Below are 22,853 nucleotides of genomic sequence, written 5' to 3'. Positions count from 1 at the left end.
AGCAGACCGTTTAAGTGTGAACATGAACAGGATAAAAAAGTATATATAATTTCTATTTCTCTTTAATCAGCTGAGATGTGTGTGAAAATTGTTTGTGTTTTTCTGTATTCCTTAATAAAGCTTGATATGAGAATAGGTTTTAATTTATAATAAACAAACTATGGAGATTAGAAAAGTACATTTAATCCAGTTGTTGTAAAAATATTCTTTATTTTTTGTATTGTTTGAAATGTAAAGGTGTCTAAAAAGTAAAAGCTTTTACATCTGTTAGGACACCTGGGACAACATGCATTCTCTGAGGAAAGAAATTAATGGCCTCTCTACATAATCACCTTTATCCCAGTCTGTTTATTGCCTCTTTTAGGGCAATGAAGCAGCAACAGTTATTTGTCACACTAATGATTCTGAATCCCATCAATTTCCGTTTTTTTTTTCTCTTCCTCAAATCAAAGTAATAATTTAACAAGCAAACAAGCTTATTACTCAATGGAACACTGTTTATGTATGTAATGTTTCTTCTGGCCCATACTTTTTCAGCTTCACAATATCTGACACTTATAGCCTTGTTTGTTAAATCAACTTATTGTTGAGTTACTTTACCAAAAAAAACAGATTCTTTTAAAACCCATGTTTAGGAGCAGCTATCATATTTGTACTTTATTCTTAAAGACTTTTGCTTCTCTCTTTTCTTTCTTGTTCTGCAGGCCTGCTCCGATTAGAGGAGCTTGTTCGCCACTTCCTTATCTCCAGAGAGACGCTGTCGGTGCGAATGCTGGATGAAAGTCTGGATCCCACCCCTTTGCTGAAGGAGATCCGTGATGACAAAGTGGCTACCATCATCATCGATGCTAATGCTTCTATATCTTATCATATTCTCAGGAAGGTGAGGCTGTGCACTGCATGTCATGTACATCAGCAAAATATACAAATATTTTTTTAAAGTACTGAATTCTGACAGCATCTGCACAACATGATTTGAGTATATTGTGACAACTTATACATCATTAAAAATCTTTCTTCAAGCATTTACTAAAACACGCTTTTTTCACTTTAAATGTCAAACATAATTAATAATCAAAATATCTAAGCAAAGCAAATGAGTTGTGGCTCATATCAAACCAGTGTTATGGCAACTCTATTAAAAAACAAAGAAGTGTTATTCTTCTAATGTTAAAAAATTAGAAAACTTTTAGCTCACACTTACCGGAAAGAAAACTAATTAAAGTTGGATTAAAGTAAAATCGATTAAGGCCATTTTTCAATAGCTTTAAAATCTAATTTGTGACTCTATTTTAGTTTTACAACGGACCAAAGCAGCAGAGCTGGACACACCAACATCTATAGACACAATATTTAGGCCTTAGACCCGCGGACGTCGCGGGTTCGACTCCCGGTCCCGACGACCTTTGCCGCATGTCCTCCTTCAAAAATGGCGCCGGCTCAGCTGGCTGCCTGCAGACCCAGCTCCCGTCGTGTGTGTGTTAATCTGTGTATAAAAAATTCTTGCTGTAACTGCGAAATAATTTCCCTGCTGGGATGAATAAAGTAATTCTTCTTCTTCTTCTATTTGAACTAGTTTGGTTGATAATTCTTCCAACTAAACAACTGGAGAAAACCAGAGAAAAGCCATATTTAAAGAAACATTTGCAAGTTGACTTGTGAAACACTATTATACCAGAATTCCACACACATGTCTTGACATTTGGACAGTTAGAAAATAATGCCCACCCTGTCACTGTTGGTAGCTTTATAATGTGAAACGCTGCACTCAAAAAACCTGTCGGCTCAAATGTGCTCAAATGTTCTCACACTGCATTTCTTACTTTATGACTCACTATAATCTATAATTTTAAACATTTGATTACAAGGCAGAAGACAACAATGAAGAAATCAAAATCTGATTTGCATCATTTGGTTTGCTGCTATGATTACAAACTCCTCTTCTGCGACCTTAAAAGCCCTATAGCATTATGTGAAACATCACCTGAAAAGTATCCATGGCAGGAGTATTATTTCTTCTTTCTAATCGAATAAATACAAATATGGAAACCAAACCATTTAATGCGTAACATTTCCACAGATAATTTGCATGCAAATGTTCATAAATTTAAATCAAATAAATTAACAGTACTCTGATGTTTTGTTACTCATTCTGCTGCAAGTTGGCTCATTTTTGACGCGCAAGACGTAACCGGTAAAATCCGGTTTAGGATTTTCAAAATAAAAGATCCGGAAGTAGTTCATTATGTCTTGCGCGGCCCGGTACCAATTGGTCCGCGGACCGGTGGTTGAGGACCACTGATTTAAAGGGAAACCTTTTTAATGAAGACATAAGGTCATAACCTGGAGTTCTCTGTTAATTAAAATGATAAAAAAAAAAAAAATACATCTTTTTGATTAACAGCTGTTTGGGTTTAAAGAAAGGATAACTTTTATCTTAAAGCAAAAATAAGTGTTATTTATTTATTTACTGCTCCCATCTGCTGGTCCTGGTGGATTTGTCTAGAAATAAGTAGTGAAATCTGTGTTGTGAAGTCTGTACTGAAATCAACCAAATAACAGGTGTAAAACAGTAGTAAAATAGACAGAAGATTGGACTGCATTATCAATTGTGTCCTCAGTCTATTGTCGGATCTAGAACAGGTTAAATCAAAGTGTCTTCTTGGTGTCATTTTATTCAATCAAAAATCTCACACTGAACTCATTTAGCTTCCTTCTTTTAAACTTTTTCTTTGCTTCTAATGTAACATCCTGCTGGTTGTTGTACTTTTTTTTTTTTTTAAATCTGGAAACGAGTTGGTAGAGATTTTAAATAATGGATAAATGAGACTTCCTGATGAAAAAACTGTTTAACAGTTGTGGTTTGAGCTGTGTTTTTTTGTTTAGGATTGAGGTATCCGTCTTCACCTTTCTTCTTTCATCTTTGTGCGTTGCAGGCTAACGAGCTGGGGATGATGTCAGCCTTCTACAAGTACATTCTCACCACCATGGTAAGAGCCTTTTGCCTTGTAGAGTTATTGATCTGAAATCATTCAAGAGGAATTTCCAATTGGTTATTTATCTTCATCTAACATATCTACATCCTGCTACTCCTTACACATTCTGGCCATATATCAGTAGTATTAGTACCTTCTTGATTTTTTTAATTTTCCTGCTTGCCCAATATTTAGAAACCTTTTTCTCAGTGTTCTTCCTTGTATCTCTTTTTAGTTCTCTTTTAATCATTTTTGTTGGAAAAACAATGAACAAAACTTGGGATTTGGAAATGTGAAATATATATTTAGGTAATCCCTGACCTGATTACACATTCATCAGTCGATTGGCTGTATCAGTTCATCCCTGCAGGGTGATCATGGTTAGTGGTTACACTGATTTTTTTTTTTGCCCGTGGAATAGGAAAAAGTTTGGTTGAGGTTGATGCATTGATTAGATCCAAGTTTCAATGTAAGAGGTGAATGAATTCACTTTCAGCCACTTTTGTTTATGTTAGTATCGTTCAGATCCTCCTTTTTTAACCTGGCCTCACAACAGAAAGAGACTTCACAGAGGCAGAGTTGCATATGTTTATATGTTTAACAAATTGATTCATTATCTATCAAGTCATATACTCACCCAATCAGCTATTTAATAATCAGCTTCAAATTTCTTTGTGATTCACATAGGAGGGAGCAACTTTTAAAAAGTAAACGTTTTTAACCTATTATCTATTTTATATACTGTACATTATGAATAGAGAAATCTGTGAACTCCTACCTCCTGAACCACTGCCACCCTGATTGCCCTGAAGTTTTTAGACATTCAACATCTGTACTTCTGTTTTTACCTCTGTGAAGAACTTTTTCTTACATCTGACCTGCTGGGTATGAAAAGTGCTCATAAATATTTTTTGTTGATTTACTAGTTTTATTTTCTGTCATTTTCTTGTCACACCTTCACTTCTTCTCACTCTTTTTCTGTGTGTCTTCTAGCCTTGAAAAATTGTGTTCCATTCTTCTATTTTTTTTTAGTTTTTGGCTTCTTTTGAATCACCCTACATTTGTTTGGACTCCTTACTTTTACTATCATTTGCTCTGTACTTTTCCCCCTTGACTTCATACTTTCCTGTTAATTTATTTCAGCAAATTTCTTTTTATCTCAATATCCCTACAGCAATTTTTTCCAAATGCTACCATTAGCAGAATATCTGGTGTTTTCATTTGTAAGCAGCCTTTTCACACCTCCAGGATATTTTTTTATGTTACATCCTTAAGCAAAGCTTTCCTGTTTCCTCCCTTTCCCCCTAACCTCCCTCTTTCCATCTCTCCCTTCTCATCAGAGATGCATGCTGCTCCTTCCACTGTTTGTCATCATTATAATTCCCCTGTTTGGTGTCGTGCCCTTGTACAAAGAACCTGCGTGGATAATAACGTTTCTCGATCTCTGCCTTGACTCTAAACACTGCATGACATGAGACTTTAACGGGGCCCTTCACACAGCACTAACAAACCAAGGGCAAATTTGTCATTCCCCTCCCCCCAACCTCAGCGCTGCCCCCTCTTTCTTGCATTTTCATTCACCTGCAGCGGTGTCAGTGACCTACCTTTAACTTTGCACTGAACATGCTCTGCAGACTGTAAAAATACTGGTGAAGAAAAACACGATTTCAATATTAGCCCTAATGTTCTTACAGCATACGAAACACAAAAGGGATTCAATCATTAGGCATGATGATTCTGCTCAGCTTTCTAGTCTGTAGGAATCATTATTGCTTAATCCGTCTTTTTTATTGTCAACTACATACTGGTTCATTTTAAACTGCCTAAAGTTAACAGACTCATTACAGTTAATAATTTGGTTTGAGATTCTTTTTTTTTTTTATTTGTCTGTTTGTGGGTTCATGCAGTTTTTAGAACTGCAGAGCCTTTCTTTGTGAATCTTGTATGTTCTTCCCATGTACGCCCAGGTCCTCTCTAGTTACTTCTCACTGTCCAAAACGTATGTGTTAGATTAATTCACCATTTAAATTGTCCTTAGGTGTTGATGTGTGCATGCATGTGTGCATGGGTGTGGTTTACCCTGTGGAGGACTAACAACCTGTAAGGGGTTTACTCAATTTAAGGACTTAGGCATAAAATTTACACCAGCTGTTGACAACAACCCCAGTACTCCACACGTAAAAAGCAAATTACTCCCCATATGAAGGTATGCATAAACTAAAAACATATATACAGTATATATCTGTAAAAGCCACAGAAAGCAGAGAATCCAGGTAAAATCTAAGTCATTTCTGCAACCATGTGTAAATCAATATTAGCTGGTTTGATAATAACATTAACAAAACAATGAGACCTTTACAAAGTCTTCCTGTTGCAAAGCACTAATAGTGATGGTTACAGTTTTTTTTTCTAAACTTAGGACTGAATAGGAGTGTACTTTGCTTTGTATGTCTGGCTGAGGTGGATTGTTGTCAATGGCGACACTGACAATATCTAAAGAACCAGTTATATGTTCAATACTCATTTTACCAATAGCCACCTGTTGATTCTTCACTTAGTGTTTATGGGTTGAGAGGTCAGCAGGTATTTGGGAAACTCCCCAGCTACATGTTACAAACTATCAAGAAAAAAAAAAAACTCTGTGAGACATGCTTTTCCAGATTGGTCAGGATACTGGCCAAATTTTGTGTTATTATTAATTTATAATCTCATAGAACATGGGCCAGGCTTGGTTTTAAGATTGTTTTAATATTATTCCAAGAAATAGTTCCTAAAATTCACATAAGTGCCATCAAGCTTAAAAGCTATTATTGACTGTAGACAAAGCATGTGAAGATGTTCACAGTCTACTTTCATGTTTATTTCCTCAAAATATTTAAGTGCAAATGTTGACTGAAAATAATTGTGAAATGATGTTTTAAGCATGTATGAGATTCAAACCATGGCCATCTGTTGGTAAAGGGCAGACCATCTGGGGAACTCAGTTGGTATTAGTTATTATTGTTGCAGTGCCGTGTCTGAAAATGCTTCCAATACTTGAAAATGTAATTGTAAAAGCAGGTTGGAGACAATCCGAATCCACTAACATGGTTACAGATGAACTTATCACACAGCAGCTAGTAACTCATCTAAATAGGAAAAACTTACTACTTAAGTGCATTAATAACATAAATGCATAGAGGTGAACTTAAAACATAAAAGTGTGCATATCAAAGTAAAATAATCAGAAAGTTATGATTTTTTTTTTTTTTTTTTACCCCTCCAGGGGGTGGGCTCTAGTGTCCCTTATATGATAGTAGGCTGACAGGAAACGGGGAAGAAGAGGGGGGAAAGACATGCGGCAAATGTCGTCGGGTCCGGGAGTCGAACCCGCGACGGCCGCGTCGAGGACTCAAGGCCTCCAAATACGGGTCGCGCTAACCGCTACGCCACCACGGCACGCCCATCAGAAAGTTATTACCATTATTAATTTACCCATCAAATTCCTTAGGACTTCTGAAGGTAATTGTCTCTTGAACACCTTAGGGAGCATCACCCTCTGCTTTTAAGAGCTCACATGTTTAAACAGTTGAACTCATTAGTTACCAGCATGGACTAGCCTAAAGACCAGCTTCTTTCTAAATGAACATCTAGCGTGAAGCATGCTGCAGTCAATGCATCACTGGTGTCCTTCTGGAATGCTGTTGCAGTGCTTTCTCCCTCAGCAGTGTTGGCCTGGTCCCTGCAACCCGGCCAGCCAACTGCTCTTTGTCAGAGCTGGCAGGGCGACAGTCTGACAGCCGGCCTGGCTGCTGCTGAAATTGATTTGGCATCCGGCAAGAGCAACGGCAACAATGACGGCAACAGTTTCTCAGCCACGAGAAACAATGGAAATACAATAGATAAGAAAAAGACAGATATTTTAGTCAATAAATGTAAAAAATTATATATATATTATTATAATTATATTTGTACTGATCAGCAAAGAAAGCTTCGAAATCTCTACATCTCCATAATAAGTTAATTCATGAATTGAAGAATTTTATATCTTTTATAGACTTCTGTTTTTTTCTAATTAGACATTTTATGCCAAAACAATCCAGAGAGCAAACACAGCCAAAAACTGATAGTGGCAGTCTAGCTGTTGAACATTAGCTCATACTAACAACTGCTGACCAGATATTTGTACATTTAGCTAAATTTAGCCCCAAAAAATAGATGTGAGTTTAATAAGGGTGATTTGTACACACCCAAAAATCAAATGCCTGAACAGTGGTGACATAGTTCAAATCTTCTATTCACATAAATGACACAATTAGTTAGCTGGCTTTTGAGATTGTGTCTGTTGTTGTTAATTCTACTCAATGTATGATATGAATCAAGCCAAATTGTAAAATAATCATCTTCAAAAGTTAAAGTTGCACAGATCTCTCAGTATTAATCAGTATAGTTGCTTATCTAGAGTAAAACTGTTGCTGAGGGCTTGATCTAATATCTTAAGCATTTGTATGAAGATTTATACTTGCTTTGTAAAAAAAAATACAAATGCAAAATTGATTAAAGTCTTCATATAAACAAACATTTGGGAAAAGTGCCCTACCCTTATAGAATCACATTGAATTTTAAATCATCTATTTGTGTACGTCTAGTTGTATAATTTATTTGAAAGAAGTATAAAAGCATGGCAGAATTATCAATAAATGTGCGAACCAACAGCAAGATGCAGCATCACCCGCTGATTTAAAGTGATCCAAATCAGCAGCATACCATCTAATGGCAGACACACATTGCTGTAGAATCAGCATATGCCACCAAATCAGAAGTGGCATATGCTGACATGCCATCTGCTGCTTTTAGATTTGGCACGATTTGAGACTTAGCAATGCCAAAGTAATTTAATTAGAGTAGCAATGCCAAAGTAATTTAAATGCCTATGTTGTAATTATGTTTTTAACTGTTAAGTCAGATGTAAGAGAACCACTGTTGGTTATTGTTTTCTGGGCAAGAAATGAAGTGAATTATTGAAGTTATTTTTCCCCTATTTGGTCTAACTTAAAAAAAAAAAATCAAACAGCAGGGTTAGTTTATTTTAGTGTAATACAATGGTGTTGACAGCTTGTGTCACCTGATGTGTGTCATCAGGTGACAAGTCAGCAGGAGAAGTGTTTGGTTCACTCGCCTACATTCTTTGCTCCCTACCACTCTGGCTAAATATTTCAGTGTCAGCATGTGTTGCGTAACACAAACCCTTTGAGGGCAAAACAAACATTTTGATTCTGGTTTGTTTCAGCAGCAGAGCCCAGCGTGACATCAACTTGCCTTCAAGGACTATTTGAATTTCTTTGAAATTTCCCATCTTTTGATGTCCATCTCTCTTTTACTTTTTTACATTATGAGCCAACTCAGAGTTTTAAAACAGAATCCAAAGTAGTGTAGCCTGAAGAAAATCCAATCCTGGTCTTTCATTGATTTCCATATTTTTATTTTCTCATGGCTGATCTGAAAAGTATTTTAAGTCTAATCTGTCCTGCTATCTCGAATGCTCAATGCTTTGGCATGTCATGCTGTATATTGTTTTAAGAAATTGCTGACAGACTGTTTTTCTTTCTCCCTTTCCTTTTCTTCTGGCCTTAAGGATTTCCCTCTGCTCCAGCTAGATGATGTTGTGGGTGACCAGTCCAACATCGTTGGTTTCTCCATGTTGAACATTTCCCATCCTTTCTACCTGGATTTCATCAGGAGCCTGAACCTGTCGTGGAAAGAAGGGTGCAGCATCAACCCATACCCAGGACCTGCGGTGAGAGAAATTCACAGAAAATTCTTCACCGTCCAGCTGTATGCAGACCAAAGATGAACATGGTAGCACTTAATATGATCAAAGACTGATCAAGCTGAAACTATTTAAATAGTCCCTAATGGTCTGCTGTTATATCTGTCCTCCTGAAATTAATAGAAGTTATTATATTAATCTTTATTTCAATGCAAGTACAATTATATATTTGAGAATTTCACTTTGCAGTTATTCAACATAGATAATTTCTAAAAACAAGCTATTTTTATTTTTCTTGTTGCAGCAACCTGATTCTGATCTAAACGTTAACAACAAACCATGTTTGTGCTCTATTTCCCTTTTTTCTTTAACATTAATAACCTTAAAGAAACAACAACATAAGGTAGAAAATTATATGGCTTTAAATTAAAATATGTCTCATCTACATAGAAACTCTTTCATTATAACTGTGCTGTACTTCTGGATGTTTTATTCTTATGTTTATGCACGTTAGTTGATTTTAACTTCTTGACACATACATTTGACCTGGTTTATATTGACTATTAAAAAATATGAAAATAATGAGACAAAGCACATACTGTATTATGACCTTGGTCCATCTTATAAAAAAGTCAAAATAATTAAGAGGAAAGTTTGTCTCATATACCCATTTGATTTCATAAATTGGGTCTTCTGTTTCATCGTCCAGTCTATCTTGTCCTACAAATCTCACACACAATGCTTATGTTAAAATAAGCAACGCACTAAGTCTGCTTGAATGCTAATTAGGAATGTTTATACCATGTTGACGAGCAGAAAGGGCATGTTCTAAAAGTTTGAGACTGATATATGATGAGTAAACTCACTGCAAAGTGGCACATGTGAGCTTGTAGAAACAGCTGTGATTCCAGACAAAACCGGTGAGAGCTGCCAATTATTTTTTCTCACGTTCTCTTTTTCCCTTATCTGTCCCTCATTTCAAACCATTCTTAGCTGATGTCATTAAGCTCTGAATCTATTACCTTTCCAAAAAACCCTATCTGCAAGCATCTGTCTCTTTTATCAAGCTTTCACAGATTGTACAGCTCTGCCTCTCTGCAATTTATCTGATTCTCTAAGAGTGTCAGTCTGAAAGACAACTGACCAAACAGACTCTGATAGAATCATTCAGCCCCATGAGTTGAATGCAACTGAAAGCAGGTGTGCTTAACTTTTTCTTATTTTCTGCACAAATTCAGCCAAAGCTTCACAACTGTGACATTGCTACTAATCATTTGGCTCTATAGATAAAATTCAACAAATGAGAAACAGAGATCTAGAACACTACAGCCAGTAGTTTCTTCTTGTTTTAAACTCAAGTAGTTATTTGTGGTCTAAAGTGACTGAGTAAACAGATTTAACTAGTATCAATCAATATGTATGTAATTGCTATACCTTAAACCAAATACAAGAAAAGAAAGACACAGCAAAGTTTCATCCATTTTTGTCCAATCTTATTACCATTCTTTTTACCTTCTTTTCTGCCTCACTCGTCTGCTTCCCCTTTTTGTTTGAATTTTTTTTTGTCTCTGTGCTAAAGCATCTGTGCTATTTTGTCTGTGATTTTTGTAGCTGCCAATATATGGATTTTCTTTGTTTTGTTTTGAAGCCCACCTCGAACAACTTCTGAGCTATTTTGTGAATGCTCTTCTCTTTGTTGCCAGTTCTTTATGTTGTTCTATGGTAAAACGCTTGTTGACTTCAGTATTGCTTTCTGACTGACGGTCTGATTTTTTTCACACATTTCAAGCTTCTAGTGCCTGCCCATCTTTGCTGTTTCCTGTAAAAGAAGAGAAACTAAATATTGATCTAGTCAATATTTTTCTTCCTCAACAATATCCCGACTAGTTGTTTGCATCACCCAGAAGAAATTTTGATCTATTCAGACAGCCTCAGAACCTCAAAGGTTTTGGGTGCCGCATCTTCGAACTTTGATCTTCAGCTCTTTATATTGGTTATTAATTGCCGTTACCTTGGGTGATTGACTGAGTCATTCAAACATCTTTTTTCTTTCTCCAAAGCTAGTTTAGAGTTCCCTTGCTGGAGCAGCTGGAATCAAGGTCTTGCTGAAAAATCCATCACTCCAGATCCAAAGAATGTCTCAGTTATATGAAGTGTGTCGGTACCATATGTTGAAAAACAGCCTCACCCTATGATGTTTTTTCAAAACACGGTGTGTAGAATGTCATTGATTTTTAGCTTCATCAGACATAATAACGGATTAATGTGTTTAATCCGCTTGACCAAATGCTTTGCAACCAATTTTAGATGTGCTTCAATGTTCTATTTTTTCAATAGAGGAGTATTTGCAGTTATTATGCATTAAGGCCATTACAGTTGAGTACACTGTTTACTGTTTTCCTGGAAATGCTGTGTTTTGAGTTCAGAAATATATGTATCCATTGTCATCAGAAGGTTTTGCAACAACAACGTTGCAAAGGTCTTGAGAGACTTCCTATTATGTAGTGCTTTACCTTGGTAATAAGAAACATTATTATAGGTTTAAGTTAGTACTAATATGAATTTGTACTGATGGGGGGAAGGATATTCCGAATACTGACCGATTCCAGCTGTTTTTTTTGGCTTTTGTTGTCATTTCAAGCCTCTTTTTCTATTTACTTTTTTGCTTGTGTCATTCCACTTCATTATATATCGCCTAATTTATGGACTGGTTTTTCTGTTTCTCCATCTTATCTGACCCTCAAATGGTTTCAACATACTTTTGCTTTTTCCATGAATGCAGCCTGCCTGCAGACATCTGTATTTTTACAATGGTATCTAAATTAAAAATACAAAACAGCATTCCATTAAGAAAAATGCATCTCTTGCTACAGCCTCAGTGGAGGGACGTTGATGTGCAACTTTGTCATCTGCATGACAAAAATGCACACAGACAGTGTGGTGACTTTGCTCTTTAAATATGCACAATTAGTACAGCCACAAAACATGTGGGCTTCCTGCGCAGAATTCCACAGGAAGTCCTGGCAGACCCCACTGAACCAGGATAGATGACGGACTGTACATTACACAGGTTATCTGGTTGAGTGGATGATTAGACAGAATGTAATCAAGTATGAATGCACCATAAAGTGACTTTAAAGTAATTGCTTTCTGCTTCATAATACGTTTCTTTTTTTGTTCACCCAATGAAGAATTTTCAGTGTCACAAGTTTTTCTTCATGCAAGGGATGTGGCATCATTTACCATCTTTTGGGAGAAAAAAAAGTGTCATAATGTAATAGTACCACTGAACTTCTATTGAGTACGCTTGGGATTAGTTTTACACTTCAAAGTCTTTCTCTCCATTACTACTTTCATGAAAGCATAGGAAACGCTACATTTACTTGTATTTTTTAGAGCACTGGTGACTTAATGCATACAGTGCAGTAAAGTAGCTTATTGGAAACTGGTTTGTTTATTTATCTCCAAATATAGTGAAAAGATTTATAGCTAAATAAGACAGCAAGGAATTTTGCAATACATATTTTTCTCAATGCTTTTATCATCATCACAATAAATGCCATGGAATATTGGGCTAAAGTCTCTGGTCCATTTCTTCCCTTCTTATATTGAAGACTTTGAAACCTTAACTGGAAGTTATTGGTTGTGCAGTTAAATAAAATGTTGTTGATATTGAACAATTTTATTGTCTTTTGAAGGATTCTATGAAACTGTGTATATGTACTGTATATGTGCTGCAGCAACTTTACAACATTCTGTGTGAACTTCTTACTCATAACTTGTATATATTTGTATTTATTTGTCTCATCAAAGCTCTGCTGACGGTATAACTGGGATATTGTAGACAACCATAACTTTCTTTTCGTATTCAAATATATTCATGCACAGTCAACAGAGATGCAATGATCATTTATTTTAATTTATTAGTAAGAGCATCATCAGCCATTGTGCTTTTCATACACTTTTCAAAAAATTAAGAAACCCTTAGATTTCAATTTAACTGTTTGTAAAATTCATTATGGTTTTGTAACCCTGAGCAGGGAAATCTTGGAATACTTTCTGTAGAATTCAGTTATTAAAACAATAGCAAGAAAAGTCTGTTGTGACTCCAACTTTATAGCACCTTTTGGAGCAAAATAGATGGAAGGGAAAATGCTTACTTATTCATTTATCTCATGCCTAGCTGTCATCTGCCCTGATGTTTGATGCTGTTCACGTGGTGGTGAGCGCCGTGCGGGAGCTGAACCGCAGTCAGGAGATTGGCGTGAAGCCACTGAGCTGCACCTCCCCCCTCATCTGGCAACATGGGACCAGCCTCATGAACTACCTACGCATGGTAAATACATACACACACATTTACTTCACATACTCATATTTCATATGCATGAACCGAGGAAACATAGAACTTCAGCAACCACGTGCATCTGTCATGTAAAGTACTAAGATAAACTAAAATAAAATACTGTAAACAAAAACTGTAAAATAAATCTGAAAATGTAAATAAACTCTGTCTGAACGCAGAGCAAAAAGAATCATTTCTAGGGTAATTTTTTTTTATTTCAATGATTTTATGAGTAGATGTAATGCCTTGCAAAAGGATTCACATGCATTGAACTTTTCACATTTTGTCCAATTACAGCTACAAATTTCAGCTCACATTGTTGGGATTTTAAGAGATAGTACAACATCAAGTAGGACCAAAACACTCAATTTACATCCAGAGCTGGAATGGTAAAATCAAAGCATTTTAATGTGTTAGTTGGTTGAACATTTTCCATTGGACTTATATTAAAATGAGATAATAAATCAGCAGTGATGTAGCATTGCTTTCTAATATAATATGGAACTTTCACATATTTGCTGGAATGCAAAAAACTAATTTATTTTGCCATAATGTCTTAAAATATATTTTAGCATGATAGATTAATGTTTAGAGCTAATAAAAAAACTGAAGTAGCAAAGTCCTGACTTTGTAGAGACGCTTCATTCTTTTGGGACATGGTTTTGCACATTGAAATTACATGTTGAGAATCCTGCTGTGCAAAACCAGACTATGTTATTAGTTGTAGTTATTATCAAGAAACACTTTGTAACTGAATTTAAATCAGTCTGCATGATTCACATAATATTTTATCCTACTCATAAATTTACACTAGACTTTGATTAGCTACCCATTAGCTGTCATTTTCCCTACATTCAGAGGCGTAATGTTAAAGATGCCTGATAGATGCAACAACATTATTTGATTATTTTACATATGCTTGTATTAGTTTAATGATGCTTTGTGAATTTTCTGTGTGCTTTGTTGTCTGTTACTCATTTTTGCATTTTCCACTGTCTTTGTAGTCGTCTTCTTTTCTAACAGGAACTATTAAGTTGCATTTCAGTTTGACTTTTTCTTCAGGAGGCTCATAAACTATGTCTATAAATCTTAGTATTGTAAAATAGTCTGCATTACGTGCTTGTTCTCAACATGACTTAGAGCAAAATAAATGCTTAGATTCAATGTATATAAAGAACTTTTCAGATTGTCTTACTGTTATATCTGTATCTTTGATTTTTAATATTCATTTGATTTACTCTCATCTTCCTGTTTCCTTGTTTGTATCTGTCTGCCAGTTCTTGTTTTTTCCATCCACTGATGATGCTTCTCCCTCCATATTGTTTTTGTAGCTCACAGTGCATCACTTCATCATCTCTGCCCTGTGTTTGGCAGCAACCGGGGACCTCTCTCTCTCTGTCTTTCTCGCTCCACTTTTTTTGGGATGTAATTCATCTTGAGTCATGCACACACACACACCCATTCATATTGAATGTGTACTCCATAACACAAAACTCACATAAACTCAGGAACAAAATGCATGCTCGGCTGCATGTGTATCACACAAGTCTCACACTTATTTGCACATTACTCCAAGCACGTATTCCAGCAGCTCTGTCACTGATCTGATCTACTGTCAGTTTTCTCAGTTTCCGTTTCCAATATGCCTTTGTTTTGGAGTTTGTGATTACGTTTCTGTGTTTTTTCATTCAATAACATATGAATCAACACGTTTTCTGTCAGATGAAACTGAAACAAATTCAAACCAATTGATCCAGTTTCATGAATTATTTGTTGTTTTTCCACATTTCAATTCCTATTATGGCGTTAGATCATGACAACTGCTGAAATAGTGTGGTACTGAAACAACTGGTTCAATTCAATTCACAGTCTATTTTAATCTGTTTATTTGTACATAAATATTTCAAAGGTCCATTAAAAATCAATATCAAAACCATACTAAGAGACAAGGACAAAGAGTAGGAAGGTTACTCTGATTTTTTTTTTCTTTATCGTTAATAGACGACGTGAAATAAAGTGTGTTGAAACTTTCACCATTTCAGACCTGCCAATATCTTTTCAAGTGAATAAATAAATAAATGAAAAAACTCTCAAAAAGAAGTATTTAAAGAGATGAATAGGTACAGAATAGAATATCCCAAAATAGGTACAGATTTTGTGAACTGGGGGTTGTTGGGTTAACGTAAAATTGCTTCAGCTTTTATTGCAGGATCTTTTTTGTGGAGAATGTATTCATTGTTTTGGTTTATCACAGCCCTACTCATAGATCATATTTGGAAAAAATGACAGCTATTGATCTGATTTAAATAGATTCAAACATTTGCAAACCAGTCATAACAGCATTTACTTTTTTCATTGATTAATCTCAACCTGTGTATCAACTGTTTTTATAAGTAGAAACTTGCAAATTAGGCTGCTGAACAGTCATTTATCTTTGTTTTTGTGTGTTTTCTCTTTTTATCAGGTAGAATATGACGGTCTGACAGGCCACATTGAGTTCAACAGTAAAGGACAGAGGACCAACTACACCCTGAAGATCTTGGAGAAACACCCTGCAGGCCATAAAGAAGTAAGAGAACACTTACTTTTCATTCAATAACATATGAACAGGGTGGAGAGCTTATCCATTAAATACATAAACCTGATATCTTTACTCATTTTAAAGGAGTAATAAATAATAAATATCCCTATTGAAACTAAATTTGAAATGTAAACATTTCTAAGATCATCACTCATACAAGAATCCCAGAATAGATGTCCAAAGACCTAACGGGTTTATTAAGCAGCTCTTTCATACATTAATTCATTCAGCTATCCATGTAGTTTGTGAGAACAGACTACGATGGACTTGCTATCCTAAAATAATTATTTAAAGATGAAAAATCTGTTGGTGAATGTGGGTCTTATCTGTGGTCCATGATCTTTAACTTGTTGTATTGAAAGGTTATGAGGTGGTGGTTGTCAATATTTTCAACACATAGACAGATTACATATCTGGTAAAGACGGTTTGTTCTTTTTACTGATTTTGTTTTGACTTTTCAACATTTTTCCTAACACCCTTTACTGGAAATATTATAATAAAACAATCTGAGAGCTAAGTGGCTGATTGCTGTGAGTTTCTGTTAAATGTCTCTTTGAAATAATGAGCTCCTTCCTTTTTTTGAAATCTTAATTTTTACAATGTATTGAGCTGACCTGATTAACCCTGAGTGGAAATTATACTCAACATCCTTAGACTAATCAAATGCAATCAACTATGATCAAATCTACTTGACCACTAGAAAGTAAATCAAGTAATAAAATGAAGGCTTTTGAGTTGGGGTCAACTTCTTATTGCCCTTCAAAATGCAACTCATAAACAATGATTCCTCATTCTACCTAACAAATTGTGCAATGCAGAAGCTTGCAGCCCAAATTATTGAGAGTTTACCTATTAACCTAACCAAGGCAAGTCTGATTTATTATAAAGGTTGTCAGATTATATTGTTCTAATGAATCATAATTATTATGGCATAACATAATTGTATGTTCTTAATGGACTTTTATATATAGAATAGTTGTGATTTAATAAAATAGCATTCCTTTTACTGCGTTTTGCATACACACCATATTCTTCATGTTTTTCTCATTTTACTTATACGACCTTGCAATTGTATTTAGTTTTTATTAACCTGTCACTTTTAATTTTTTTTATATTATTTTAATTAGATTTTAGTTTAATGGGGTCTATTTTTGATCTTGTAAAGAAACTGTGCCTAAGTCCCATCCTGCAACTTTTAGGTGCATCCTACTTCAACAATCCAGAATCAAATGAATGGCTTGTTACCATCCCTCTGCAGAGCTAAATGACATATTGGAGAGGGAATTCTGGTGTATTAAAGCTGAGGTACTTCAAATAGTTGCAGAATAGTAGCTATCAAAGACCAGGACGAGGAAGCCAATGTTGCAAAGCATGGGCTTACACATGAAAGTTGGACCGCTCTGACTGTACTACTATACACCGCCAGCCTGTAACGTGAAGAACCGTTTATAGCTACAAATCTTCTAAAAGATTTTTCTGAATTTTCCAAAGCAGATTTTATACTTTTACAGGAATTGTCTATTTCAATCATTTAATCTGTCACTTCTGTCCTCACGCAACTAGAACTTGCAAAGCAAATTAACAGTAAAAATGCAATAACTCAAGGATTGAAGAGCTGTACAGAAGTTTTAATGCAATAAAATATCTGTAAGGGATATTGGATCATTGAAATAAAGTGAGGTTTCCTATTCAAAAAAAGTTAGCATTTCTGCATTTCCATTTTTGTGGATTTTTTTAAAGTTAAGGATGTGCTTAATTCCTCTTCCTTCCCCACAGATTGGCACTTGGTATTCCAACAACACATTGGCAATGAACTCAACTTCTTTGGACCTGAATGCCTCAGAAACACTAGCTAACAAGTCCTTAATTGTCACCACGATACTGGTAATGTGTTATTAAACATACATAATGTGCATCAGCTAGCATGCAATGTTGCATGCTTGTGTTTTTTTCCCTTTTAATATGTTTCAGCCAACAGCCCAATGTTTTTGTTCTTGGTCTGATAGGAAAACCCATATGTAATGCGCAAGTCCAATTATCAGGGCTTCCAAGGAAATGACCAGTATGAAGGTTTTTGTGTGGACATGCTGAGGGAGCTGGCAGACATCCTGAAATTCTCCTTCAAGATTAAGCTGGTGGATGATGGGTTATATGGAGCACCTGAACCTAATGGCAGCTGGACCGGCATGGTGGGGGAGTTGATCAACAGGGTGAGTATGAAATGGTAGAGAATAAATAGACTGACTAAAAATACCACTTTTATTTTGCAAGAAATTTCCTTCATTTGGAGCCTTTGGCCTCTTTGAAAGTGATGCATATTTTTATTTTTGACAAACATTTTGTTCACAAAAAAAGAATTTGATATGATAGAACTCTAAACTCTGAGCTGAAAAGCATTTCTGAAAGGGAACATAAGTAAACGGTGGAAACAGGAAAACGGCTCTATAATTTTTAAACGAAAATTCAATAAATTCAAAGGTCTCTTATTTCCTACAACTATGAGTCCTTTGCAAGTTGCCTCCAGCTCTTCCACTTCAATATCAGTTATTTGACCTGCCAATGTCATCTGTGGTGCTGCTAAACTCACAGGCTGATTCTTTTTGGATTCATGCCGCTGCTCACTCTGTCCTCAGCCACCGTCTCTTTAATGCAGACTCTGTCATTCTTTTGGATGGATCCCCTATCGGCTCTTCATTCTCTTTGGCACTCCTATCCCCTCTGTGTTTGCTACATTCTCCTAGACAGCTGCTTTTTTCACTTCCTTTATTAAATCCTTCTATGCTTCACTCCTCTTCTTCCAGTACAAACTGTCACCTGGGATTTCAGTTGGCGGATACTTTAGGGTCACCTCGAATGATAATGAATGAAAATAACACCGAGATAATATATACTTTCCAAAAGCAAGCACAAAGTGTAGCCATGGTTTTAAGCTGGTTACAAGTGCCTCAGCATATTGTGAGAAAAGCCCATATCTGCAACATGTTGGATTTGAAGTTGGCAAAACATGAAGTGAAAATTCTCCACTGCTTTACAGCATCGTCAAGTTCAAGTGTGACCAAACCGAAAACGTTTCACATTCAAAAGCAACAAATTGAATCAGGCGAAGCCACCACATACACAAAAACACGAGCATCCCCAATTGATTTTTCTAACATTGCCTCTGCATTAGTTGTTATGGCAACAGGCAGGGGTGAGGGTGCAAGACGTGGGCTTTGAGTTACTGACAGTGATGGCACTCTTAACTGCAACACAAGCGTCAGCCAATTATACAAGCGGTGGAGTGTTGGAAAGCCTCTCAGCTCTGATCAGCAGTCACAGGGAAGCTCAGGACGTATTAAGTGGCTCAGCTGAAGCTCAATTTCCCAAGTTAGTTGTTTTCTCAGTGAAAGTGGTTCACTTTAAGTCAAGTCTAAATTAACACTGATTAGAGAATTGTCTGCAATGAAAACTGCAAGAGGAGGTAAAAATGATAAGAAGAGACAGTGAGAGTGTTTTGTATTTCTGTGTTTAGGAAAACCCTTTAAAATAAAAAAAATAAAATTTTATTTGTATAGCACATTTCAGCAGCAAGGCATTTCAAAGTGCTTTACATCATTACAAACACAGAAACACAATGCAAGATAGAATCAACAATCAAAACACAGCATTAAGTCAAGTTCCATTAATAAATTTGTAATTGATTACATTTTAATTGTTAGAATTTTATTTTAGCAATGGAAAATTAGGAATTACTTAGTTGACGAGCAAAAATTTTAATTGCTTTCTGAATAGTAAATATTGGAACAGGCTTTAAATATTTTATATTTATAAAAGCATTTTAAAATTATTTCTCATAAATTTGGGCAAAATAAGGTTTTGTAAAACAAATATATGAAAAGCTCTGGATTTTTTTTGATTTCTGATTTTCTTTCACTTGCAGATACTAGTTGTAACCTGTTAAAATTTTATTTTAAGAATTAACAGCATGTAAATATTTTCTTTTCAAGCCTTCCTGATGTGAATGGTCACTTATTATTTATGTTAGATGTGAGTCACACCACTTTGAGAGCACAGTCAGTAGAAAATTAGTGTTAATAATTTGAAACAAAGACAAAATGGTTACACAGTTGGCATTTTACACAGTTTTAGTGTCTCATGTTATCTATTAGCAATATTAAAGTTTGCAACTGCAAACAGCAGCCTGAGAATTTAGACTGTTTCCTAACTGAGATTTAACTGCTAACATTTTCAAATACTTCACCACAGACAGAAGCTCAAAGCTCAAATGAATAAAACGGAACAACTGTGCTGCAATATGCCGAATTGACAAAATGTCCTTAAGGTGGGTACAAACTGATGTCTTCTAGCAGAACCCTAAAAAGTTGAACACAAAATAATGAAATGTACAAAAGTTCAAAAAGGTAAAGGAACAAATAAACCAGAACCTATTAGTCCACTCATCTGTTAGCAGCCGAAATGCACAACCAAGTTTCCTGCAGTTTTCTTTTTACACGATATTTATACAAATATATATTTAAAAACCATAAAAGAAAGTTATGTTTCTCTTATGACTAACCCTAACCCTAACCCTCTCACTGATATTTAAAATTTAACTAACCCTAAAATCAATCAGCAAAACAAAGGTTTTCAGGGGTTCTATCTTTATGTTTCTGCGAATTTATTAGTCCTATTAGTCCACTCATCTGTTAGCAGCCGAAATGCACAACCAAGTTTCCTGCAGTTTTCTTTTTACACGATATTTATACAAATATATATTTAAAAACCATAAAAGAAAGTTATGTTTCTCTTATGACTAACCCTAACCCTCTCACTGATATTTAAAATTTAACTAACCCTAAAATCAATCAGCAAAACAAAGGTTTTCAGGGGTTCTATCTTTATGTTTCTGCAAATTTTGACTTTTGTTTTGTAAATTTGTATAAAACAAAAGTGTAAAAGAACGGCAGAATAGGAAGTGAGATGGGTCACGCTGCCACTCACTGCTTGCTCAGGACAGAGCAGGTCCCAAAGTAAACCTCCTCTACAAAATACTTAATGCTGGAATATCTCAGTGACCCTCTGAGTTTTATAAATGGGCCAAGAATGCATCTGGAATTGAATCTGTCACTGTTACACCGCAATAGTTGGTAAAATAAATTCCCCTGGTTCTATGCTACTTGCTTAACCCAATTGCTAACGTTTACCCGTGTCGTATGTAATGAGCCAGTTTGACGCTGAGAAGCTTGTCGGAAATTGGCTGCGCTGTAACAACTGTCCTCAACTGTGAAGAGACGCGTGCCAAACCAAACTGGACGGCTGTTAATGTTAATTCAGATGTTGTAAAAGTGGCCAATAAGGACTGAATGGCTTTGTTCTCTTCCTCTGCTGCCATTGCTAAAACTATTGGCAGACTACAATTCTAAGACAGCACAGAAAATTCAAATCATTATTCACAACTTGTCCTTGTGTTCGCTGATTAGCCCAGCAGAAGATCTACCAGAGACGATCCAAGTCATGGGGAGAAAGCCCAAACTTTGCTATAAGCAAGAATCTTTTTCAAGCAGAATTGCACAAGAAGGCAGTGGCCAGACTATTGCCTCAGAGCTGCCAGAGGAATTAGTCATAGTCTCTAAGTCCCTATGATAGAGTTACCCAGCTTGGTGGTTCAAGCATGTGATGTAGCGATTACACAAAAACACACCAGGGCCTTCATAGTGTTGTGTTTTATTCACAGAATGTGTTACACTGAAGTATGCTGAGAGAGTAAAGATCATTGAACCTAAGCTAAGTGTATCAGTAACAATTATTACAAAACTGAAAAGTCGTTGCTCACATCGGAAAGGTTTTACCCGATCCATATGTTTGCATATCTGAAGATCACTCTATACCAACCCTCTTCCTCTCCAAACCTCCTTTGGCTCTTGATTTTGTTATTAACTCACATGTGATTAGTGATTTATGACCAGCCACAACCAGCTTAAAGAAGGGCTTGTTATGTGTTTATGATAAAGCTGTTTTATGAAACAGGAAACTTGAATTCCTCCTATAGTACCGGTATATCTTAACTGAGACAGAAAAAGAAGAAGGCCCAGCCTGGTAGTGCTCTGTGAAAGGGGTGTGAAGAGGAAGTCATAATACATCTCCAAACCTTGTAACCCAGGCTAAAACACTGTGGTACTTTTCACTCTAACCCTGAAAAGATGCTTTAACCTTTGTTTAATTAGTGGGGTCTAGTAAAAAGCCTCAAAAATAGTCTCTGGGTTAGCTCTCTGGGTTAGCGGTCCCAAAAATTGTTCTCTTGTGTTTGGAAGCAGGGCCACACACAAACACATAATGGTGATGGTAATGGTGATTGTGGCTGATGGTTGTGTGCGTGTGTGTGTCAGAAAGAGAAACTGGGGAACACAGGAGAGCCATTAAGAGGCTAATCAACTGCCTTTTTTCCTTACTAATTATACAGAGCTGTTTCAATTACACTGTGGGATTCCTCAGTTTGAACCCACACACACACCGACAGACAGACACAGACACACAAGCAGGTATCCCTTTGTTTAAAATTTGTGGCCACAAAACTGTGCCTTTGAAAGAGCAGTCTCTCTTCTCTCGCTCAAAACATGACAACTGTCCAACCTAAACACGGAAACACACTCCTATAAACTTTGTTGTTTGTAAGACCGAGGAGTCTGATGAAAGTGGGAGAAATTCATTTAAGAAGTGTGTGCTTGTTAATCAATTAGGTGTTAATTAAAGAGCAGAGAGGTGTCTGGGGTCCAGATAAACACTCCACTATGGCTCCACTCTGGGTTTCAGTTGACTTGAACCTTAATGAGATTATATTTCAATTTTAATTTCACCTTTCTGTCTTCATCCATCAAGGTTAAATCCAAACTTGGGTGTTTTGCGGCAGTTTTGGTGTGGAAAAACAGAACTGAAAAGGCCATTTTAAAAGAGGGTTTTTCAGGAACCCACTTTAAACTGTGCTTATGTCACCAGAAGAAAGCTTCATGCCCTGGCTGTGTTATGGATGGATTTCAGCTCCCTCTCAGTGTCCAGTCAATATTACCAATTGATAAAACTGGAATACAGTAAATTGAATTTCTTTGTGTCCTCCAGTAGGAAAGAAAGTGAAATTCAGAGGAATGTATTGCCAGATGTGGAAAATGTGCATTATCCAATTGAATGCTGACCTTTAAGATCTATTAGGCTTTTTTTCCCTTCAGAAGGCA

The 22,853-nt window shown here is 36.0% G+C and overlaps 1 protein-coding gene and 1 long non-coding RNA gene across 3 annotated transcripts in view; one reads left to right on the top strand and one right to left on the bottom strand.

Moving 5' to 3' along the window:
• The window catches only part of LOC114156524 (glutamate receptor ionotropic, kainate 5-like), a 198,607-nt gene that overhangs the window by 134,592 nt on the left and 41,162 nt on the right, over positions 1–22,853 (top strand). The window contains exons 7-13 of the mRNA XM_028037016.1: positions 705–883; positions 2,937–2,990; positions 8,590–8,751; positions 12,908–13,060; positions 15,531–15,635; positions 17,425–17,532; positions 17,655–17,858. Of these exons, the coding sequence (XP_027892817.1) occupies positions 705–883; positions 2,937–2,990; positions 8,590–8,751; positions 12,908–13,060; positions 15,531–15,635; positions 17,425–17,532; positions 17,655–17,858 (965 nt within the window). The remainder of the gene's footprint in view (positions 1–704; positions 884–2,936; positions 2,991–8,589; positions 8,752–12,907; positions 13,061–15,530; positions 15,636–17,424; positions 17,533–17,654; positions 17,859–22,853) is intronic.
• Positions 8,591–21,196, bottom strand: LOC114156525 (uncharacterized). Of its 2 annotated transcripts, none has more exons than XR_003597956.1 (3): positions 21,082–21,196; positions 12,885–13,051; positions 8,591–8,703 (listed from the first exon to the last, which is right to left on the bottom strand). It is a non-coding gene; the product is annotated as an uncharacterized LOC114156525 (long non-coding RNA). The 2 variants fall into 2 exon arrangements; XR_003597955.1 differs by having other exon boundaries at positions 8,634–8,746.

This window comes from Xiphophorus couchianus, chromosome 13 (assembly GCF_001444195.1).
Source record: "Xiphophorus couchianus chromosome 13, X_couchianus-1.0, whole genome shotgun sequence".
Taxonomy (NCBI): domain Eukaryota; kingdom Metazoa; phylum Chordata; class Actinopteri; order Cyprinodontiformes; family Poeciliidae; genus Xiphophorus; species Xiphophorus couchianus.
The sequence above is the reverse complement of the archived record's forward strand: the minus strand, read 5'-3'. Positions and strand labels throughout refer to the sequence as shown.